The sequence below is a fragment of the Ambystoma mexicanum genome, chromosome 3q (assembly GCF_040938575.1).
Source record: "Ambystoma mexicanum isolate Mex_15411 chromosome 3q, UKY_AmexF1_1, whole genome shotgun sequence".
NCBI classification, from domain to species: Eukaryota; Metazoa; Chordata; class Amphibia; order Caudata; family Ambystomatidae; genus Ambystoma; species Ambystoma mexicanum.
The window spans coordinates 1,246,357,952-1,246,383,346 of NC_090926.1; the positions used below are offsets into that span (position 1 = coordinate 1,246,357,952).

The 25,395-nt window shown below is 47.7% G+C and overlaps 1 protein-coding gene across 1 annotated transcript in view; it reads right to left on the minus strand.

Annotated features, from left to right (window-relative positions):
- Positions 1-25,395, minus strand: part of LOC138447824 (TLC domain-containing protein 4-A-like) — a 332,257-nt gene that overhangs the window by 64,873 nt on the left and 241,989 nt on the right. The window contains exons 4-5 of the mRNA XM_069604211.1: positions 5,903-5,961; positions 1,379-1,473 (exon numbers count right to left, since the gene is read on the minus strand). Of these exons, the coding sequence (XP_069460312.1) occupies positions 1,379-1,473; positions 5,903-5,961 (154 nt within the window). The remainder of the gene's footprint in view (positions 1-1,378; positions 1,474-5,902; positions 5,962-25,395) is intronic.

Here is a 25,395-nt window from a genome sequence, read left to right on the forward strand (position 1 = left end):
GAAGGTTTAGATTAATCTTAACCTCTGGCATTTCTCTGGGCAACCTTTCAGAGCATCGTTCTTCGCCTGCCAAGCCATTACCAAAGGGGAAAGACCCTATGCAAATCAGGCTTGGTCCCACCCCAAAAGGGGCAGTCTAGTGCGAAAAGAAGAGAGTGAAGGAGGAGCATAGGTGGAAAAGATCAGTGGAGCGGGAGAAGGGAAGGTGGTTAAGACTAGAGTAGAGAGGAATAAGGTGGACGACAGGTGGAAAAGACGAGAGTAGAGGGGGAAAAGGGAGGGCAGGTGGAAAAGACTAGAGTACAGAGGGAGAATGTAGACGAAAGGAGGAAAAGACGAGCGTATGGGGAGAAGGCGATGGAGGGCAGGTGGAACAGGTGAGTAGAGAGGGCGAAGGAAGACAGGTGGAAAAGACGAAAGTAGAAGCGAGAAGGCGAAGGAGGACAGGTGTATACAATGAGAGTAGAGAGGGGGAAGGAAGAGAACGGGTGGAAAAAAAGGTAACAGAGAGGGATAAGGACAGGTGGACTGAAGGCACAGGAAAAAGACAAGAGATAACTGGACTGAAACAGCTGAGATGGAGAAGACAGGGAGAAGTCAGTTATGGCACTGTAATGCCACCATGTGACTAGAACCTGCTTTTGCAAACAGGACTAAAAATGTACATCCCGCTAGGGAGGAGCAGCCACTTCGCCCCATGTTTGGCTAGAATGGGTTTCGAAGGAGCTTAGGTAATGCACGAGTGGTGTACAACTTGCTTTAGGTCCGTTTGAATGAAAATAAATGGACCTTTTCCTATTTGACCAAATTATTTTGGGTCTTTATTTTGTTTGATGTTGCAGGGGAGAGACCGCCGCACCCCCATAACCCATAACCCCCCACCACTGACTCCACCCTGCCTTAACCTAGTCCCTTACCCCACCCACATACATAGATTTTATTTTGACCAAATTGCAACAAAAAAAGATTTTTAAAACTCGGTCAAATAGAAAAGGTCATTTTGACCTGCAATCAACAATGCGAATACCAGCAAGTTCCCTCTTCCACAACCTACGCGGTCCGTTTAGACAGACTAGGGCCAGCCCGATGATCAAGAGAAAATGGCACACAAGCCATGCATTGCGCTGGCGCCGGTAACTAGACACCCACATGAAGGAGAGAGTCTATGTGCAAACGCTAAGCCGTTTCGCACATCGGGCGCTTCATCAAGGCACTCGCGTACCATGAACGGCTTTCTAGATGGTTTATGTCTGTGCAGAGAGCCAGGCAGGGGCGGGCTCCAGCTGTAGGCAGAGGGAGCCATACAGTGGTCACCCGTTCTGGCTATGCAGCGTCCTGCAGCGGTGTAGCGCCACTCACGCAGCACATGCACACTCACCAACAGATATCCGTAGGCGTAGAGAACGGCCAGGTGGTGACACACGAAGAAGGGGTCTCCCATGGTTTTCCAGTACCGGGCGAGAAGCAGCATGTCTGTGAGCCCAGGAAACAGGCGGCATTTATTATGGAGCACAAGCATAGCAACTCTACAGCACTGTGCAAACACACTGCAATTCTACAGCTGCACAGGCAGACTAGGAACGTGTATACAACAGGGGCAAATAGGGAAAAGTGAAAACAACCAACAACATGGACAGAACAATTCTACAGGCAGGCAGACACAGATAGAGGCAGACTCCGAGCAGGGTATACAGGCAGAAGAGCACAAAGCAGACACACCCACGGGAAAGCATAGAGCAGAACAGACATTCCTTGTTGATTTTTACAGTGCCAAATGCCAAACAAGTAACTTTGTGGCGCACCCAAGACAAGCCGCTAATCATTCACAGACCTTGGTACATTCCTATGCGCTTGGGTGCATAAGGCGAGGGGTGGGGGTAGTGCAATGGGAGTAAAGTGCTATACATGAAGTGCAGGTGGGTGCATGAGAAGGGCGAAAGGAAGAGGCTGCGATGGCACCAGAGTCTGGGCTTCAGCGCAGACCTGGAGCAGAGTCAGACAGGAGGCTGCCGTGAGTTCTAAAGACGAGTCCACCTGCAGGAAGTTGGGGACAGTGTTTGGGCCCCTGAAGCCTTGCCCTAACGGGTCTCGTATTCGGTCCACAGGAAGCCAGTGAAGGGCTTGATCTGATCACGCATTTATGCGGCCAGGATGGGCCTGGCAGATGAGATGCATGGCAGACCAAGGTATAGGCTGGTGCAATAGTCAAGCCTAGCTAGCACTATGTGCACGTTTGAGCATGGCGGAACCGGCTTAAGCATGAAGAAGAGGAAAGGCATGCTTCAGAAAGCTCACAGACCTGCCCAATGCCAGGGGGAAAGGGCCTAGTTTCACGCAAGATATTGTTTTGCATGAAGGATGATAGCGGCTTAAGGGCGGAACAGTAGATGCCTAGGAATTCTGGAGTCTATACAGCAGGGGGGAGTGGTTGATGATGTTGAAAGCGGTTATGTGTCAAACCGTGGACACAGCAGAGTTTTTGTTCAACATAGATAGGCGTGATTCCTTGATATGCAGTTAGGCAAATTCTCCGCTCTACAATATGTGAAGGGGGTTTTCCTTTGTAAAACATCCCAGAAGCGGTTTTGGTGCCATTTTCTGGAGGATCTTGGCCAGGAATCGATTGTTTGCGAAGGGATGAACATTAGCCTAAACAGTGGGCTCTGCGGATGGTTTTTTCAGGTGGTCCACCATACTGGATTTTGATGTTGTTTGGGACTTCGACATTTGAGAGGCAGTATTCTAGGAGGGTAGTGAATCAGGGGGAACATATTCTTTTTGATGCTGATCGATGGGCACGGTTTTGGATTATGTAGGCATTCCTATTGGAAACAGGTTTGGTGAAGTCTTCTAATGGGATCGGTTGAAAGGCCGAGAAGGAGCTGGCACAAGAGGGTAGAGGGTGCATGGGCAGGTCTGCGTAGACTGCTGTACATTTACTGATGTAGCCTTGATTTGGTCATGAAAGTCGTCAGGTGGTCATCTTATGCCGTAGAGTAGGACAGTGAGATACTATTTTCCGTGTGGTTTCTGAGTTCACTGCAAATTCGGACAGCTTCAGCGGATTTGTTTTGGGCAAGCAAGATGCGCTGATGGGGAAAATGTGAATTATTTTCAGATTATGGCACCGTGGTAGCTTCTTTGGTATCTGGAGCAGATTGCCCGATCCTCCTAGCCTCTGGCTTTTTCTGCCATTTGCGCTCCAGGTGTGTATTAGGGAGATAATCTAACAATTTAAAAAGAACAATGAAGCAGAGTTCCTAGAGACCAATTGGCAAATAAGCTATGGACGAGCAAGGAGAAGATCGACCACACAAGCTAACATAAGCTGACCTAAAACCACACAAGCTAACATAAGCTGACCTAAGACCACACAAGCTAACATAAGCTGACCTAAGACCACACAAGCTAACATAAGCTGACCTAAGACCACACAAGCTAACATAAGCTGACCTAAAACCACACAAGCTAACATAAGCTGACCTAAAACCACACAAGCTAACATAAGCTGACCTAAGACCACACAAGCTAACATAAGCTGACCCAAGACCACACAACCTAACATAAGCTGACCTAAGACCACACAACCTAACATAAGCTGACCTAAGACCACACAAGCTACTGTAAGTCCTTGGTAAAGACAACATAGCAGAATCCACAGCTTTCAACTTCCTACACCACTGCTCATCACCTCATCAATGAAATGTCTTCTGGTAAGCTCACCCAATCCTGAAGAACATTTCCATTGATCTTCCTGTTCCCAAAAACCTGAATGCAAAAAAATACAAATCAGCCCCTTCTTCTCAAAATCCCAAAAGTCATGCTGTGGAGTCCCCCGGGGCTCTACACTTTACCACGGACAGGGAATGCACGAGTGGCATTACTAGCAAGTCTTACTGAGCAATCAGAGATGGTCTTCCAGAGGCAGGATGACAAAGACTTTGAGACCAGTAGAAAAAGTGCAGATAGTTGACCAACTCATCTCAGGTCCAGGAATCAATGAGGTGGCGCGTTGGCTGAAACGCTGATCTGGGTCAGAGTAAATGCTGTGACTCAGAGTGCAACTTTAACTGTATATGCCAAGTAAAATCACCCTTACACTCAGCGAGGACTCTCTCGCTTGCACTATTCCAACAGTCAGCCTAGGCACCTCCAGAACCACAGGCAACCTGCCCTTGGTCTGCGAAGACCTAATCCCATCATCCTACTCGGCCATCCCATCACTGGTTCCCAGTGTGCCAAAGGGCTTAGGGCCCCAAGTGCTCGTTCATTGCTACAAGTCCCGCCTTACAACCATGATGCAGAACTTTACATGAGTGTTAAGAGTGGATAAAGGACCAGGCGGTGATGCGGACAGAGTGAGAAGGGGATAATAAAAGCAAACTAAACATCATTCTACACAATATGCCACAGAAACAGGCTGCCAGGCTGATGATGGCATGCAGCATCAGAGAGGAAACATTTACAGGCTAAAGTTGGTCTTGAAAGGAGTCTGCACTGCAACAGCTAAAGGAGCTTGAACAGGGTAGGAGAATCCGCTTCACCCTCAAGAGTGAAGAGGAGTTTGAGAGCACAGTTGAATGCTAGAAATGGCCAGCACAAACCAAATCACTGCCCCCACCAATGCAACCCACCTCGGATGCCGAGAGATCATCCAGCGGTGCCATTCATCCAAAATGCCTTGGGCACAGCTAGCAAAACCGAGTGGGAGCCTACAACGGCCTAATGAAATCCCACTAGTAGGTGCAGATAAAGGACAAGCACGGGCAAAGAGAAAATCGTGCCCTCGTGTACAGAGCTGACACACATACAATATGGTACAAAGCAGACACACATGCCAGCAGGCACAGATCAGGTAAACAATGCCCAAGTAGGTGGCCACACCGCATATGCTAAGGGGAAAAGTGGAGACACAGTCAAAAAAACACTGAAGCTCAACAGTCACACACTGATGGGTACAGCACAGTGATACACAATCACAGAACGCAAACAGTCAAGAATCGGTGTAGGTACATGCAGGGGACATGGGACGCAGCGACATGGGACAGTCACAAACGGGCAAACACTGAGCAGTCGCTAGCAGTGGAAAACACAAATCAAACATATATACATGCAGAGCTAGACATGTCATCCACACGCCAGGCGCAGAGGCCGGAAAAGAGCATCTCACAGACAGGCATGCACAGGCCGATTGAGACTACAACAGATTATTCATACTCACAGGCTAGCAGAGAGTAGTGGAACAAAGCAAGACTCAGAGAGGTGACACACATATGCAAGCATAGAGAAATCACGGGCATGCATAAAGAGCCTGTACACAGGCGGGAACATTAGACACACAGACAGGAACACAGCAAACATGCACAGGCAGATAGTGGCCACAACAGATGGTTCATACACACAGGCTAGCACAGAGCAGTGGAACAAAGCCAGACTCAGGGCGGTGATACACACATGCAAGCAAAAAGAAATTATGGCCACGTAGAAAGAAGTGACAGGCACAGAACCAAGTGCACAGACAGGAACAGCAAGACAAATAACCAGCACTCAGAGAGCCATACAGAAATCTTACACAAACAGGAACAAAACAACCACAAACGGGCATGCATAGAGCAGTCATACGGTTAGGCACCAAACAGTCGCATGCAGAGCAGCCGCCCTTCCAGCTACAGAGCCGCCACTCATAATAAACACACAAAACAATTAAACAAACACAAGCAAACATTGTGCAGTCACACACATGCAGGGACAGGACAGGTGTGCACACAGACACACGTAGCACACATACACAGAAACACTTAATTTCTTGTTCCACACACCACTGAAACAGCGCTTGGCCATCTGCAACCTTTATGGGGTGATGATGGAGACAGCACAGAAGACTTATAGGACCAAGCCTTACCATAGAGCAGGTACCCACATGTGATGGCCACATTAAGCTTGACAAGGCGAGGGTCACCCCTGAAAACAAGAGAGGTGAGAAATTAGAGGCTTCATAAAGTAGCAGATACAGAATGCACAGGTGCAACAGTGCAGGCTTCACACACACACACACACACACACACACACACACACACATGCAGTACACATAGGGGCAGGAAGTTGCACTTAGACACAAACACACACAAAACATTGGCAGCCTCATTTCCCCTCACATAAAGTACAACACAAGTAGGAACCGTGCAAGCTTTCTTCGCGGAATGTGTACAGCACAGGCCAAAACAGTGCATGCTTCCATCGCATGCAGGGGTAGCACAGCACTGCACATCATGCAGGAGCGGCACAGCACAGGCCAGGGCAGTGCACACTTCCATCACATGCAGGGGTGGTACAGAGCAGTGCACCACATGCAGGGTGGTACAGAGGAGGCCAGAGCACTGCATGCTTCCATCATCTGGAGGGGTGGTACAGCAAAGGTCAGAGCAGTGCACGCTTCCGTCACATGCAGGGGTGGTACAGCACAGGCCAGAGCAGTGCATGCTTCCATCACATGCAGGGGTGGCACAGAGCAGGCCTGGGCAGTGCACCACATGCCGAGGTGGTACAGCGCAGGCAGTGCTGCACGCATGGAGTGAACCATGGAGCCTGGCAAGCTCCTGCTCTGTGTTGCAGGCCCTAGATGGGGTACACAGATGAACCCCCAGGCGTTCCAGTCCATCGCGAGCCTTGTGGCAGTGACACCCGTGGCAGAATATGCACTGGTCTCAATGCCAACAAATGCACAGAAGTTGAGACAACCGTGGACCTGTTCATACTCAAGAAAGCATCTGATTCGCTGAGAGATTTAGGTTTAGACATACTGCTCACTTGAATGCTTCCGGGCCTTCGTGGGTCCAAGAAACAAACAAAGCAGGGGTTGACATTGGGATTTGTTCACTAGGAGCAAAAAGTAGCTCATGGGTATCAGGCATAATCAGTTAGGCAGCAGCTACCTCTACCGAACCAGGAGCTATTACAGACTGCACAGCAAACCTAACGGCGCAAGATGCAAACTCTAACTTTTGTTCCATTTTATATTATCCAGTATGCTCAAAATGTCCCATAGGTGAGTTATTTATTCTCCTCGTTATACATTCCCAAACATACACCATTAATATCACATAGCTAGGTTTGCATGGCACCACTTGCCACACAAGTCAAAAGTAGCTCCTGGTAGCTATTGATTATAACCTAACCAGGCTCCCCGTGGCTACATGATAGCCTCCAGCTCCTGGCAATTTCAAAACCTGAAAAAGTTCTAGTCAAGTTACAAAACCAGGGAGAAGCCGGAGCTGTGACACTGATGATCGCTGCAGTCCATGGTCTGAAAGCAAGGTGGACCATCGGCTGCAGAAGCACTATTTGGCCCGCTGCAGACCTTGTAGCACTATGCCCGCGGCAGCCAATCCCTTACACGAGCAGCACACCTGAAACCTTCTATAACACCCAGGGGGCCAGACCTGGCCGGCCACAGACGCTGCAGCGCCCCGGGCAGCAAAACAAAAATGTGGCGCCCTGCCCCCATGCTCTCCTGGTAACGCAGCACTTTTTCAATAGGCACTGGAGCAGCCTATTGCCATTAAATGTGCTCTGCTCCCGAGAGCTGGTGCATTTAATTCCAATAGTGGGTCTACTGCACCTTCTCCCACCACGTCCCCCGAGCTGGCATGGCGAGGGGCGGGGGTTTATGGTGCCCTGGGCAGTCGCCCTGGCGCCCCTGCCCCAAGGCCGGTCATGGAGCCCAGCCAGAGAGTAACGGCGAGATTGGTATAAGGAGTGTGAAGCTGCTGTGGAGAGCACAGGAGAATGAGAAACGGAAAGTACAGATAATCCCCTATGCACGCGCTCTTACCAAAACATAGATACACTTGACAATTACCAGGTGTCTAAAACAGTCAGGTTACTATTGCGGTTAATAATAAACAAATAACAAAAAGATCGAATGTATGCTTCTTAGTAAAGTGGCAAAATAATTGCGTAAAAATTGCTCTTGAGAAGCAAGAACAATATGCACATTGATGCTCATTGTAGCCTCATTGGCTGAATGTTGTCAAGACATTCTTATATAATTCAGAGGACTGGCAAGTCTGCGTCTCATTTATTGCATTTCGGCATCTGATGATTTTTGCCTGGTCTTGGATATTACTCTGCCTTTCCCTGAGCCCCTTGCCTCTTCTTTGTCTGGATTTTTGCCTGGACTTGGATATGAATCTGCCTTTCCCCGAGCTCCTAGCCTCTTCTTTGTCTGGATTTTTGCCTGGACTTAGATATGAATCTACCTTTCCCTGAGCTCCTAGCCTCTTCTTTGTCTGGATTTTTGCCTGGACTTGAATATGAATCTGCCTTTCCCTGAGCTCCTAGCCTCTTCCTTGTTTGGATTTTTGCCTGGACTTGGATATTACTCTGCCTTTCCCTGAGCCCCTTGCCTCTTCTTTGTCTGGATTTTTGCCTGGACTTGGATATGAATAGGCCTTTCCCCGAGCTCCTAGCCTCTTCTTTGTCTGGATTTCTGCCTGGACTTGGATATGAATCTACCTTTCCCTGCGCTCCTTGCCTCTTCTTTGTATGGATTGTTGCCTCTTCTTTGTATGGATTGTTGCCTCTTCTTTGTCTGGAATTGTGCCTGGACTTGGATATTACTCTGCCTTTCCCTGAGCTCCTAGCCTCTTCTTTGTATGGATCGTTGCCTCTTCTTTGTATGGATTGTTGCCTCTTCTTTGTCTGGAATTGTGCCTGGACTTGGATATTACTCTGCCTTTCCCTGAGCCCGTAGCCTCTTCTTGGTCTGGATTTTTGCCTGGACTTGGATATGAATATGCCTTTCCCCGAGCTCCTAGCCTCTTCTTTGTCTGGATTTTTGCCTGGACTTGGATATGAATATGCCTTTCCCCAAGCTCCTAGCCTCTTCTTTGTCTGGATTTTTGCCTGGACTTGGATATGAATCTGCCTTTCCCCGAGCTCCTAGCCTCTTCTTTGTCTGGATTTTTGCCTGGACTTGGATATGAATATGCCTTTCCCTGAGCTCCTTCCCTCTTCTTTGTCCGTGCATCCTTTTGTTTTATGTGTGCACTGAGGCCCCTGGGCGTGATGCACGTAACAAGTAATAAATAATAATGACTGTTGCTGACTTTATCAAGGTGTTAATTGCCACTTTGACTACATCACAAAAGAAACAAGTTTAGAATCAGGCTGCTTCTCGATACTGCCACACATGTACATATCTAGGGGCCCTTTTGAACGTTTATCGAATGGTTTCTTCATTTTATTTTTGTTGGTTCCCATACAATATTGTTATCTCTCCATCTCTCTCCCTGATCACCTACCCTTTCGACCATCAGCTGGACATCTGCAATGCTTAAATGGGTCAGTACAAAGAGGCAAGCAATGCCTTTTTATGGCGGCAATAAGCAGTTAAATGCATAGTCTTCTAGCTTCTCAAGAGCACATTTGCCAGAATGATTTTGCCACTTTCCTAACAAGCACACGTTTTATCTTCTTCTGACTTGTTTATTTTTAAGCGTACTAGTAGCCCTGCCATCTTAGAAACCTGGTAATGGTCAAGTGTATATATTTTCTGGTAATGGGATTATCTATACTTTCTGTTCACCACTGGATTAGCATAAGGTTGTGGGCTAGTAACTCCGCAGCAAATCACTCTTTCATTAGCACTGTACATATGCTCTTACTTAGGAGGGTGCAGTCCAGCCAGTTCTGACAGCCATTCCACAGGAGAATGAATTCACTATTCTATCCAAGTGTGATTGACACATGGCCAATCTTCACAACTCTATCCAAGTGTCACGCATGGCTAATCTTCACAATTCTATCCAAGTGTGACACCTGGCTAATCTTCACAACTCTATCCAAGTGCGACGCATGGCTAATCTTCACAACTCTATCCAAGTGTGACACATGGCTAGTCTTTGCAATAGCCAAGTGCAGAATGTTTCTCCCCCAGACAATTAAGCTAAATGCAGCATATGGCTACTGTGAGGGGTCGGAAATGCGAAGCCATTTTATTAACTCAAAAGGGTTTGACAAACGCCTCACTATCCCTAACCTGAAGAGTATTTCCCTGCCTATCAAAATAAACTAAAGGAAACACTCCAATAAAAGGAATCTATCCCGCACACTTATAAATACATCAAACTCATAAAGGTGATACATGGAAATTCAAATGTAACGGATATAATAGTTGTATTCAACTTAAGTCTAATAACTATTATACTTGTAACATGGGTCTGAACCCCTCCCCAGAGTGAAAGCAAGATGTTCAATCCTCCTGAGACTTTGATTGCTCAGGGTCAACATGCTCATCTTAGAAGCAAGACGGTGCAGAGTAACACAGGGTCACGCTTACAAACCTCTGGGTATTAAGCATGTTATAAATAACCAATTACAATTACCAATAAGAAAGCTCCTTGATACAGACAGGTTTTGATCATAAAGTACTTCTTACTCCAAAAGTAACTTTGGATTTTGACAAAGGTTCAAACAAACGAAAAGTCATGATCTCTCCACATGTGGAGACAAAAGTTCAACACTACTTCTTCTCCTTAAGGAAACCAAAACACTTTCACAATTCTTCTGTATCAACAGCAATGTTTTGTTAGGATGATTCCACAACAATTTAGTAAACACTTTGGTGGCCTTGCCACTTCTTCTTCTTCTTCTTCCCCACAATGCAGTACTTCAATGATTTCTGCCTGGTCTACTAACTTGCCAGGACTACCACTAAAGGTCCTTGTCCTGGTACACTCGCCTGCAATGACAAAAGCCCTTAATACTACTACAGGTACTCTGTGGAGAGTTTACTTAAAAGCTTTCGGGAAAGTCTTTAACTTTCAACAACATCGAACTTTACAACCTCTTTTGGGAAGATCTGATACACATTGGTGCTGTTTTTTCCAGTGTTGTGTTTGCCACTGGCAATGCAGGTTATGATTCTCTCCTCCTTGAAACTCTGTCAGGAGGGCTTCTCTCCTGCCACTCTTGTTTTCACACGTTCACATCAAGTAACTGATGACCATGCTTCTTCATCACAATGGTCCCTTTTTGGCTTTGGCAAGGCTTGTTGATGTCTTGTTCAACTGTTGCCTCTTCCTCACACCGGCAACAATGGTTACAATCATTCTGTAATATTGTTCTCTTGTTATTTAGCCAATATGTATTATGTGCTCTTTGAAATATTGCCCCCCTCTAATTTGACAATGGTGGTCATAGTCATCTTGCTTCAGCATTGCCCCCCCACTTTGTCTTGGCAATAACATTGGATTTAATAGTAATGATTATAACCTTTTCTTTCTTGCCTTTTTATAAAGATCCTATTATGCCAATTTTACTTCTTTACATTAGTTGGGTATTTAAAATTACTAGTAGTGGCCAAAGGTCGATTACGGAGCGTACCAGGGTTAGCCGATAATGGTAAACTCACTGGTGTCTGCAGGTGCATCTGTTAGATCCACTGCCACTTTTCGTTCTGCCTCCTCTTGCACGGCAGACTCCTTCTGTTCTCCTGCGGCCCGCGCTGATCGGGAAAGGAGCTTTCCCCGCTCCTAATGCACGCCAGTGCTTGCCCACCACCGGGATACAGTGTGCAATAAGGAGAGCCACTCTCTACAAGGGGAAAGCCTGCTACCACATCGCTTTCTGCTGCGCAACCTCTGCATTCAAGGTCACCAATCTTGGAGACTCTCTCAGGACAGACATCTGCTTCAAAGATAGCAGCGGCTATGGCGTCTCCTTTCTTCTTCCACTGCAACTGCTGCTGGCGACCTCTGCAACTACTCCACCTCCATGTTGTTCTAATGCCCTGCAACTGAGGGGTTCTTATGTATACAGAAGACCCACTCAGGTGTGGCTCATTAGAACCACTAGACTTTTAGTGCCTCAGAGTCCCTCTTCCTCATCCTAGTACTTCGAGCATTGTGGGACCTGAAGTCCACAATGTTCCGATTACCTTTTTCTTCAAAGGTTTCAATTATACAATAGACCATTAAGGCTGAACAAACTCTTAGGAAGTACTGCAGAGGGCTTTGCTGACCCAGTGTACGTGCCAGGGGGTAGTGCGCCAGCCACCCAAGTCACTGCACCACCCCTCCATACATTCCAACAAACACAACCTGTCACCCCACGTCCCACCACCCGAGATTTAGAAATCGTATTAACATCCACCCAGGCAGAAATGGCCCGATTACAAACACTTTGCGAAACAAGACTACCACTACCCGGGTGAGGACAACCGCCATTACAACCCCCAGTAAAGAGCTCTTCCCTGTTGCCAAGAAGATGGATGAATGGAAACACAGGGATTTCCTTTTCCGAATAGACAGTGCCCCAATTAAAACGAACTGGGTAGAACGAGAAGGTGAAACAGAAAGCATAGGATACGATACAATCGCCTCAGAGAGAGAAGAGGAGTGCTGGAGCGACCTTGATGAGTCCGATGAAGGGGCGGTAGGAGGGGTACTGCAGATCCAGTGGGGAACTCTGCAAATAACAGACGTGGAAGAAGGGTGCGAGGGAAGGCTCCGAAGCAGGATAGGGAGAAGGGTATTGGCAAACAAGAAAGGAGTAAAGGTAAGTAAGGGAAAGGTGAGATCAAAACTACAGATGCCCCTCATCCACAAGGGAGGGGGATGACTCCATTACGTGCCTTGGGCACTGATGGACAAGAACAATCTCCTCAAAGCACTCCCCCCCCCATTTTCAGGAGGTGCCGGGAAATGAATATATGTGTTTGAAAAGAATACAGCTGGCGTCCCATTAGCTATCAGAGATATTAAAAGCCTTTTAATATCAGCGGTAGAAGACAAAGCAGACTCAGTACGGGTGAAGGCGGGGTTCCCGGGAGTGACCATGGGGAACGGCATGCATGACGGGGCATCCTTCAATAACGTAAGGGCATGAGTATGGGATGCACTGCGGAGGACCTTCCCTGACACCCCAGATTTACACTCTGTAATGCAATGCACTATGGGGGACGGGGAAGATGCTGCGCAGTTCATTCTTCGGGTGTAGGAGATGTGGCGCACGGAGACGGGCACGGCCTGGGACCATCCACCTCCCTATTCTAATTCATCATTAAGAGATGCCTCCCGAAGGAGGTACAGAAGGCTTTTGATAAAATAGCTGGGATAGAAGCCAAAGGATGGCCAGAGATACAAAGCATCATAGTACACCATTGCAGGAGGATCAAAGAAAGGGAAAAAGAAATAGCTCAAAGGAGATTAGCGGATGAAGCAAAGCTTGTGCAGAGTTAATTGGTGAAGGACACGGCAGTAACCGCAGTGCCGCCCCCAAAGCAACGAGGGGAGGAAAGGGAGGGGTTGGTGGCTCTACAGGCTAGGATGGCTGCAGCATGGGCAGATAATGGCCAGGAACAGTGGGGTGGAGAAGAACGGTATGTGGGAACTCAATGACAAGAAAGACCCGCGAGAGGGAGAGGTTGGTACCAAGGGCACAGGGAGGAGGAGGGGGATATGGAGGACAAGGACCGAGGGGGGGTGGACCCAGACCATGTTGGTTATGCGGGAGGTGGGGGAATTTTGCAAGGGAATGTCGCATCCAACCTGTGGTCAATTATCAAAATAATTTGAGGTATAGTAATGAACAACAGTACGGCCACCCACACCCAGGTAGGCCGTACGGTCTACCCATAGGAAATTACGAACCAGATGGGCAGCCTGACAGTATACCAATACACGGGTACAACACACTGACACCCACCGCACTGCCTGCAGACCCGCCAGAACCAAGTGTCACACACACACATGTAAACCCATTTCTCACCACTGCCAAAGGTGCACCACCGCCTTACCAGGGAACATGTCTATTGAGTAAAAATGTTTTTTGTTGCCCAGGAACGAGCACCTACCCAGACTAGGACAGCCCACAGAGAGCACTGGCGTGTCCAGTCCTATCGACTACCTTACGCCTAGACGAGGAACTACTGGTGGGGGCAGAGGTAAGAAACAAACAGTTCATCTTTATGGTGGCCTCGGGACAGAGAAATCATGTCTATGCGAAGGTGATTTCCTGTTATCTGGCAAAAATCTCGAGACGCAAGGATTCTTTGGGGCAGTGGTCACGTTTCCTTACACAGAAGATGTAGATGTTAAAATTGGAGGAAAAACCATACGAGCACCCCTACTTTACCATGAGAACTTACCTGTAAATTTGCTAGGACGAGATTTGCTCAGTAAGCTCAATATGACCATCTCATTTACTGACAGAGGGATAGTGTACTCTACCCCTGGTATGTGCTCAATACGAGCCATGCTATTAATACAAACAATAGCACACTAGACACCATAAGAGGGATACCAACCAATGCAGACAGGTTTGTTTATGGCATACAGGTACTAGCAAGAGTGGTTCCAGAAATAATACAAAAAAGACTGGAGAGTACCCTCCGATTTTGTTTTCCGGCCAGTAGCCACCCCTGAGTTATAGGCCGGCACCATCCTATCCGTCAATCTGCCAGGAGTACAGGTTTCCACGAAACATATTGTGGCAACAGGACTGGACACACATGGCTGTGAGTGGCGGACAGTACTGTGTATTAACTCCAAACGTACCACTACGTGAATTACTGATGAAGAGCTGTTCACTGACAATGACGGGGAAATAATAATGGAAATATGCATGCCATGTGAAATAACGATACAAAACAGACGAGTAACAAACCCCCTCATGGCCACTGTCAGTGCACCACCATCTTTTTGTAACTTGCAACAAGTGCCACCAGATTTATGGACCACAAACCCACATGATGTAGGGTTATTAAAAGAAGTGACCCCAATAAAAATAAAACTCAAACCCGGGTCAGTATTACCCAGCGTTAGACAGTACTCCCTGTCACGAGAAGCGTAGGAAGGAATAAAAGACAATACGGACACTACTACAACAGGGTATTATTGTCCCCTCCAGCTTCCCATGTAATACTGCGATTTATCTGATTAAAAAACAAAAGGGCATTCCAAGATGGCCGCCGGGGTGACGAGTCGCGTCTAAATCGCGCTCTCCCCGGGCCGCCGAAATAAGCACGATTCAGCAGCAAAACACACGCGGCGAGAGAGCGGATCACCCCCTCCCTACACCCCCAAGACCTCCGGTCCGGTAGAATGACCATCGGGGAGCTGGGAGCGCCGAGGAAGCGAGGGAAGCTGTAACTGCCCTTCCCCCATCGGGAGGTCCCCACCGCCCGAACAGAACAACACCGTAGCGGATCGAGACGGCACGCCTCGTAAAATAAAAAAAGAGTTGGAGGGGCTGGGGCGAATCCCTCCCCCCGTTAGCCCCCCTGCACCCAGCCACGGCATACCAAGCTAAAAGAATCGGACCGGGGTGCGGCAGCGGCATGAAGGCGGTGGAGCCGGCGTTCCGGCCCCTGCCCCCATCGAAGACGCCCTGAGCCAAGGAACTCGGAGGGGCAGCGGTGGTGGCAGGGTCCCCAACACATGGCCATGAGGCGCAACCAGCAAGAAGTACAAGGAGCGAGGGGCCAGAGACCGCTACGCACCGACCGTGGGTAGTGCGCGGACGACGGCGAAGGTTGGCGAGTGGCTCCCGCCCTGTGCGGGCCCCACGGATAGCTGCGGGGAGACAGAGAGACGGACACCCGGATTCAAATCCCCCCCAGAGGTGAGCGGAGTAGAGTAGGGAAATAGAGACCGGGCCAAGTGTATACCCCCGGCACACCCACATAGCATAGGTGGGGCAATCTAATTACCAAAGGGAAGAGACACAGCAACGGCTGTCTTACGAGGGGCACTGGGGAACCCATCGGAACGACGGGATCCAAGCGGGGTGGCCCCGCTTCCCAAGATAGGAAACCCTGACCAGGAAAAGAAACCCGCACAATCAAGTAAGGGGCCACTCAAGAAGGCCCTAACAGGCATGGGCTCAACAAACGGGGGCGGCATCGGGTGATCCACGACGGCATCGAACGGAACATGTCAAGGGCAAAAAGCAAAAATAACGCTACCCAACAGGCCCCGCAGACCTCGAAGCACGACGCAAACATCCTACAACTGTGGTCAACAGACACCACGACGCAAGCTAAAGGGAAGTCCCAGGAGAACCAACAAGGCGAAGGCATGACGCAGACGAACCCCCAACACCCACCCTCTAGGGATGACATGCATTCATGGTTCCAGGAGCTGCAGGAAAAATTCATGTCTTCAGTACAGGAGCAGCTCACGACAATGAAAAACAACATGAAACAGGCGGTACAGGACCTCAGGGTCGACGTGGCGAAACTGGAGGAGAGAACAGACATATTGGAAAGAGCGGTCCAGAAGGTCGAGGAGGAAACGCAACAGGTTAGCGAAACTCAGGAACACTTGGTGAGACTCACCCATAACCTGGAAATACAATGTGAGGAGTTGGAGAACCGCTCCAGACGGTCTAACATACGCATCAAAAACATGGTGGAAACAGTACTGGACAAAGACCTTATGACTGCAGTGAAGGAGGTGTTCAGGGATATTCTAGATGCACCAGAGACAGATACAATCGGAGTGGACAGGATCCACACGGTTGGCCAAAAAGATCTGGAGCACCGGGAGAAAGACCACGGGATGTTCTGGTGGTGCTCTCCTCATACCCACAAAAAGAGCAGATCCTGAGGAAGGCTAGAGAAATGGATCATATCAGAATGAACGGACAAGAAATTCAACTGTACCAAGACTTGGCCCTGGTCACATTGCAAAAAAGAAGAGCGATGGCCCCACTAGTCAAAGGCTTTGGTGGCGAAAGAAATCCGATACATACCCGTTTGGACTGACCTTCACATGGGAGGGGAAACAGAAGAGCGACCACATGGGAAGAGGGCTTCAATATTATGGGGCTCCAGGACGACGGGGAGGAAGCGGATCAAGCAACATCAAGAGGGGAGCAAATGAGAAAACCAAGAGGCTGGGAAACAATTAAACAAAAAAGGCCAATCTCGGGAAGGGAAAGCCGTAAGAAGCTGCCATGAACAGATAAAGAGAAAAGGAACGTCGTGGGCATCCCCGGGGACAGCCACACAAGGCACCCTTAAGGGGGGACGGAGAAAAAAAAATGAACTGCTGCAAGAAAGGCAGCAACGGCGGTCCGGGAGGGACCCACCGGCTTGGAATCCGGTAAGGACAGACAGGAATGTGGGGTTTAGGATCCCCTACAAAAATTCCTCCCCCCGAGAGGATGGAGGGCAGGGAGCTGTGGGCGCAAAGCCCTGGCATCAGTAGGAACCCTCGACCTGCTCGGGGGCAACATGTTTGGTTTATGGTTATTTGTTGGGGGGGTGAGTTCAAGGGAAGGGTAAACAGGGATGGGGGCAAGAAAACCAGAGCAGCGGCAAAGAAAGGGGACTCAATGCTTAGGTGCACGTTTCTTACTAAATGGGGAAGATACGCATTGTAACATATAATATGAGGGGGATGAATCATCCACGAAATGGGTGAAACTGGAGAAACTACTCAAAGGGAAAGGGCGGACCTACTACTCCTCCAAGAAACTCATATTAAAGCAAGGGACAAACGGAAAACCCGTGTAAGGGTATACAAAATATGGGCTCAGGCGAATACAACAGAAAAAAGATCGGGGGTCCTGATAGCGGTGAAGGATGGAAGAGACGCCAAACTGGAGGACGCAATTACAGATAAGGAGGGAAGGTATGCATTCGCAAACGTGGTGCTGGAAGGGCAGCGGATCACCCTCGCGTCAGTATATGCGCCCCATGTGGGACAGGATGGCTTTCTTAGAGATACCCTGGGAAAACTAGAAACCTTTGCAAGGGGGGAGGTGATTATGGGGGGAGACCTGAATATGGCATGGAACCCACAACTGGATAGAAGCACAGGGAATGTACATGGTCAAGGGGCACTGTCAAAACGCCTCAAACAGCAGATGGACCAACTAGCCCTAAACGATGTGTGGAGGGAACTGAAAGGGGAGCAAAGAGGGTATACATATTTCTCTCATGTGCATAACTCCATATCAAGAATTGACTACTTCTGGGTATCAGTGGGGCTCATGGGCAAGATCCAGGGGCTGGAACTGGGTGCTATAGCACTATCCGACCATGCACCCCTTTGGCTTGATTTGAAACTCCCGGGGAAAACTAATGGAGGTGGAGGCTACCAGGGGACATAATCCAAGACCCGTTTACGGGGGAATCCATAAGGGAAATGATAGAAGAATACTTCACGCAAAATGACACTGGAAGTATCTATGAGCACAGTCTGGGAGGCGTTTAAAGCGGTTATCCGCGGGAAGATAATGGCACTGAAAATCACGAAGGAGAAACAGAGGTATATGTGGGAAAAGGAACTCGAAAGGTCAATAACGGAACTACAGGAGAAAATCTTGACACAGGCCACTAGCGCTCTAATGAAATCACTAAGACACACACAGGGCCAACTAGAGATGCTACGCACAAAAGGAGCAGATAGGAGCTTACTGCACCTAAGACAAAAATACTACATTAAAGCAAACAAAGCAGATAGGCTTCTAGCAAGACAACTCCGCGCGAAGCAGAAAGACACCACGATAAAGAACATCATTGACACGAAAGGGGAACACCTCACGCGCACACAAGGCATAGGGGAAGTGTTTAGAGAATACTACCAGAAACTTTACTCCACAGACCACCCGGAGGTAGACGCACAGGACACATATCTAAAAAGCCTCAACTTTCCGCAAATCTCAGAAGTAGACAGGCAGGCCCTAGAGAACCCTATAAGGGAAGAGGAAGTTAAAAAGCAATAAATGATCTTCCGATAAATAAAGCACCATGTCCGGATGGCTACACCGCCCCATTTTATAAAAAATATGCGGATCTGCTAATCCCGGTCCTTACCAAGCTACTAAACTCATTTAAAGATAGTGGCAATGTGACCCCCATAATGAACGAAGCGAAGGTCCTAGTATTTCACAAACCAGGGAAGAACCCATCATTCCCAGCATCATATAGACCAATCTCCCTAATAAATATAGATGCCAAAATATACACTAAGATATTAGCAGCAAGACTATCCCCGCTTCTACCAAAGCTAATCCATTCTAGACCAATCGGGCTTTATCCCAGGAAGGCAAACCCATGACAACCTTAGAAGGATCATTCACTTGGTAGAAAAATAGGCATAACGCAAACCCCAGCAATTCTACTTGCAGTAGATGCAGAGAAAGCCTTTGACCGGGTTGAATGGTCCATGCTATTTAAGACCCTGCAATTCATGGGTTTTGGGGAACACTTTATTGCAAGAATAAGAGCGAACTATAACTCCCCAACCTGCAGAGTGGCCGTAAATGGGGAGGTTACTGAAAAGGTATTTATATCCCGTGGAACAAAACAGGGCTGTCTGCTCTCCCCACTACTATACGCTATCTTTCTAGAACCCCTACTAATGAAATTAGGAGAATCCACACATATTAAAGGGATAGACATGGCAGGCATACAACATAAGGTAACCGCATATGCGGATGATATGTTAATAGCACTTGAGGAGCCGGGCCGAACATTAGCGGCAGTGGTTGGGGAGATGGAGGACTTCGGGGCCATCTCAGGCCTAAAAATTAACAGGAACAAATCGGACAGGGGAGAGATAGAAAGAGAAGCAAAAGCACTGAACCTCAAGATCACAGCGGAAGGCATTAAATACCTGTGAATAACATTAACACAGGGTAGGACAGCTTTATGGTAAAAACTACCCCCAGCTTCTCGCAAGTGTACGAAGAGATTTGGAAACATGGAATCCCCTGTTGATCTCTTGGTGGAGCAGAATTCAAACAGTGAAAATGACCATCCTCCCAAAGCTTCAATACTACTTCCAGCCGCTCCCGGTGGGGGTACCCAGAACATTCTTTAAAACATTATCGAAAGTAATCGCATCCTTTGTGTGGAAGGGGAAAACGCTGAGGCTGGCCAGGGCAATTTTAACCGCATCAACCAGGGAGGGTGGGCTGACGCTCCCTCACTTCCAGAAATACTACCAAGCGGCCCAGTTAAAGGTTCTACGGGAATGGCTGGGCGACAATCCGCAACCGATCTGGGCAACACAAGACGGAGCAGTTGCAAGAACCCCGCTAGTAGAACTCTGGAAACAGAAACAACACAGACATCCCAACATAGGGATTAGTGAAATAATGAAAACAACTATGGAGGCGTGGGACATCCAAACACGAAAAGGTTTAATGACCACCACGCTAGGCCAATTCACCCCCCTTTGTAGGGATCCGCAGTTCCCACCGGGGATGGAGCAGGGGGGCATATGAAAGTTGGGAGGAGGCAGGAATAACGAAAATTGGGGAAATGTTCATTAACAATGAAATTAGACCTTACGAATCCAGCCACCCAAGCTCATCACTGTCCAAACGGGATAAATTTAGATACAATCAACTCAAACACTGGCTAAAATCCCAAGAAATTGCGAAGGCAGCAACGAGAACTCTCACTCCGTTTGAGAAATACGTTACAACCAACTCAGGGGCAAAGAAATGGGTATCGACTCTATATTCCTTTATCAACACTCAGGAGGAGGAAATTAAGTGGACATACATGACCAAATGGAGCAGAACTCTGTGGGAGGAAAAGACAAGACAAAAGTGGGTCGACTTATGGACACTGATCCCCAAAATGACTAGATCAGCACAAATAAGAGAAATGTGGATTAAAATAGTTACACAGTGGCACTATACCCCAGAAAGACTCCACACAATGTTCCCAAAAACATCAAATCTATGCTGGTGGGAATGCGGAGAGGTGGGGACGTGGAAACACACCTGGTGGGCCTGCAAAGGAATACAGCAGTTTTGGGAAGAAGTTAAGGGTGAGATGGGGAAAATATTTCCAGATGTTGGACAAATGGGAGAGGGTGTTTGGATGTGTGGAATAAGAGATGAAACAGCTAGAAGATACAAAAAAGCACAATGGAGAAGCACAAAGAAAGATACCCCATTGATTTTCACGTGGCTACAAAAAGTGTGGGCGCAGCTGGCGATGGAAAAAGTCACTCACACAATCCAAGGAACTAGGGACAAGTTTGCAAAGGAATGGGGAGGGGTCCTCGAGTATCTCCAGTCAGACTTTAATGTTGTGTGGGCACCATTGTTCCATAAATTAACAAGACATTTTTAGTGCATAATGTTATCCCCGAAATCAAAACAGGGGTGCCCCCTGGATTCAGTCTCTCAATACCTAACTGCCTTCACTATAGAGGGGAAAAGATACAAGCATTGTCGGCTGCCCCAGGGGTACTGCGAAAGCCCAAGTATTTTCAACAGAATATTGCATGAAGACCTCAGCAATATTGACGTTCAAAGCACCATCCTTTAATACGTTGATGACCTCCTAATATAAGAAACCTGCAGGAAGGACTCCGTTATCTTGCTCAAAGCCCCATAAGGGGAACAAGGTAGACAAAAACAAACTTCAAAATTGCCTAGCAGAGGTGTTGTATTTAGGTCAGTTGATCTCAAAAGACAGTAAGAGAATAATACCTGACAGAGCGGCAACAGTGCGAGCAGCGGCCCGGCCCCACACAGTAAAAGGGATGCAGAAGTTCCTTGGTATATGTAACTATTGCCGAGCACGGATACTAGACTACGCTACCTACATACGACCCCTCTTACAAGCATTAACAGAAGCTCAGAAAGGCAACACCACAATTACATGGACACCTGAAATGAACACTGCTTTCATAACATTAAAAGACCAGATATGTACAGCTCCCGTCCTAGCAGCACCCGATTATGAACGGGAACTGTTCTCACATTGAAATGGAACACTGATGACCGCAGTACTGACACAAAAAACATCCTTGGGCCGCAAACCATTGGCATATTACAGCGGTACTCTTGATTCAGTAGTACAGGGCCGCTTCGAAGGCTAACAGGTTCTCGCAGCCACTGCCTTCGCAATTGCAAAAAGCTCCACAGTTGTGATGGGATGCTCCGTCACATTGTTCGTGGAACACTCCTTGTTTGCCATACTTGAACCGTCCAAATCCACCCTCACAACACAAAGAGCCACAGCCTATGAGATAATTATCTCAAGCCCAAACATCCACGTGGTACGTTGCAAAACGATAAACCCAGCCACATTCTTCACAGAGCCATGCACGGTAAAGGACATTGAAGACCATGATTGTGCCACTTATGAGGGGGAAGTGGACATTACCAAAGCAAATGAAAATGCATTGAGCGAGGGGGGGGAGTGTATTTTGTAGACGGGTCAGCATCCATTTGCCCAGAGACTGGTGAAAAACACATTGGTGCAGCAGTAGTAAGGTTGGAGGAAGGAGAATATGAAATTCTGGTACAGAAACTTTTACCCATGCACTATTCGGCCCAAGCAGCAGAATTGATAGCACTAATAAAAGCCTTACATGCAGCAAAAGGGTGTGCAGTAACAATATATTCTGATTCAGCATATGTAACCACCACGGTACATGCTGAATTATCTCAATGGAGAAGGGTGTTCAGAAGAGCTGATGGATCCCCAGTACAATATGCTGAGATATTAAATGAATTTAAAAAAAGAGCACCCGCAGAGCCATCAGTAGTGGCCCTGGTAAAATGGCAAGCTCATACCAACAACAATGTCGACATATCATTGGGGAACGCAGCGGCAGATGACGCTGCAAAGCAAGCAGCCTACTTCCAAATCCAAACAACCACAGAATGTGTGCTAAAGGGTAGAGAGGAAGAGCCCAAAGGAGAGGATATCATGCACTGCCAATAGCACACAAAATAGAGCTCCAAAAGAAAACACCACTGACACAAAACTGAGAGGCACACAGTCACTCACAGATCTCCTATGGAGGCAGGACACGACAGGAAAGGTAGTAATACCAGGCGAATTGTTGCAAATAGCATTCCAACAATTACACATTCCCAACCACACCTCAAAACAGCACATAGCTGCAGGCATCCAGGAGGATTGGTTCATTCCAAACCTCCAAGAAAACCTTAATAAATATACCATTGAATGTGTCACATGCCAAACATTTAATTCAGGAATGACACTCAGGACATTGCGAGGAACATTGCCCCGCCCCATTGTACCTTTCAGTGAACTGCACATCGAATATGCAGACATGGGAGAGAGGTGCAATGGGGCGAGGTACTTGATCGTGGTGGTCTGTCCCTTTTCACGCTGGGTGGAGGCAAGGCACTGCTCCACCCAGACGCGAAGTGTGCAGCAATGTTTTTAGTAACAGAAGAGTTCCCACGGTGAGGTATATGCGATGTGATACGCTCCGACAATGGGACACATTTTGTGAATGAGCTCTTCAAAGAAGTAACAACCTTATTAGGAATAAAACATAAGATGTGTTAAATTTACCACATGCAAGCGAATGGGGTGGTCGAGAAAATGGCCTACTTAAGAGTCGGTTGTCCAAACTCTGTCACACCCTCAAATAGAACTGGGTCTGTCTTCCACTGGCCTTATTCCAGCTGCGCATGCAACCTAGTAAGGACCACCATTTGTCCCCTCTTGAAATAGTAACTGGTCGACGTATGCAAACACCAAAGTCCCCTGTAAGAAGAATGTCTGATGCACATAGAACTGCAACAGTTAGGTGAGGAATTCAAGGAATACCTCATGCAACTCACAAGAGCAGTAAGAGCAATTGCAAGACAAGTAGCACCCCCATTCACAAGAGAAAGTGAAACGGATACCTCCACTGCCTCAGCAGATAGCCCAACAAAGCCTCCAATGCCTGGAGAAGTGATTTAAGTTCGCAGCTTTGTAAGGAGGTGGAATTCTCCAAGATTTCCTGGCCCTTATGAAGTAGTATATTGCACCCCTTTAGCGGTGAAGGTGAAGGGCCTGAAATATTGGATCCACCTATCAGACCTTAAAAAACCCCATGATAGTCTAACACCAGAAACAGCGCAAGAAAATGTACACGAAGCAGCAGCGCCTTAAGGGCATTGTGGGAAAACGTACAATATAGGGCAGATAAAAGCACAAAAGTAATACAGCATTTAAGAAACATATGTATATAAATAAGTAATATATCATATATATATATATATATATATGGGATACATTACTCACCGTAATCGTATTTCTGATGCTTGTATCTGCTTAGATCACATGCTGTGCATAGGCCGACATCTAGTGGAAGCTGCGGAGTATTACAGTTTGTTTTTCGAAACTCGAAAATGGGCGTCGACACAGGCGTGCCAGTAATACTATCCCTAGTGTGACGTCCACTGTACCCAAGATCCCTCACGCGTCTAGGATCCTCAGATTGTATTTTTTCTGACATGAGGAAGCATGAGGAGTAGCGTGAGTACCGATAATCCAAGCAGATAGACAGAAAGGTAAGACTACAAGCAATCATGCGCCTTCTCTCGGAGGGGAGGAAGGGTGGGTCGCATGTGAATCTAAGCAGATACAAGCATCAGAAATACGATTACGGTGAGTAATGTATCCCTTCTGAGGCTTGTGGAATCTGCTTAGATCACATGCTGTGCATAGATTAGCGAGCAGTACCCGAAGAAGGAGGTGGGATGTGAGAAGGGTCATGAGCAAACAGGTGTCTTAGAACCGCTTGTCCCACTTGTGTATCTGTCTTGGAATGAGTGTCAATGCAGTAATGCTGAGTAAAAGTGTGAATAGAGCTCCAAGTAGCTGCTTTGCAAATGGTGTCGAGGGGAACATTTGCAATGAAAGCCAGAGTGGCACCAATGCCTCTAGTAGAATGGGCCCTTAGCGTAAAAGGCAGAGTTTTTCCAGAAAGAGAGTAACACAGCTGTATACAGTTGATAATCCACTTCGAGATCGCGCCTTTAGAGACGCGATCCCCCTCTCTGCCTGTAGCTACGGAGACAAACAGTTGATCTGTTTTTCTTAGCGGTCTGGTCTTATTTACATAGTAGAGGACCGCCCTACGCACATCAAGGGTGTGTAGTTTCACCTCAGCCGAGCTTTGCGGGTTCTGGAAGAAAGCCGGAAGCTCGATGGACTGGTTTACATGGAATTTAGATATAAATTTAGGTGAGAACCTAGGGTGTGTGCGTAAAACCAGTTTGTCTTTGTGGATAATAAAGAAAGGATCCTGCACTGACAGAGCCTGAATTTCACTGACCCTTCTTATGGAGGTAATGGCTACTAAGAAGGCCGTTTTATAAGTCAGGTGTTTGAGACTACTTTTATGCATGGGTTCGAAAGGGGGGCCCATGAGCTTAGCTAGCACCACATTGAGGTCCCATCCTGGCGGTGGGTTCGAAATAGGAGGGTGAAGTCTCTTTACTCCTTCCATGAAGGCTTTATCTACTGGTACTTTCCACCACGATACTTTGTTATGGGATGTGGTGTAAGCCGAGAGGGCTGTCAGGTGTACTTTCAGAGAGTTAAAAACCAAACCTGCGTCCAGCAGGTGGAGCATGTATGTTACCACGTTGGAAGGAGTGCAA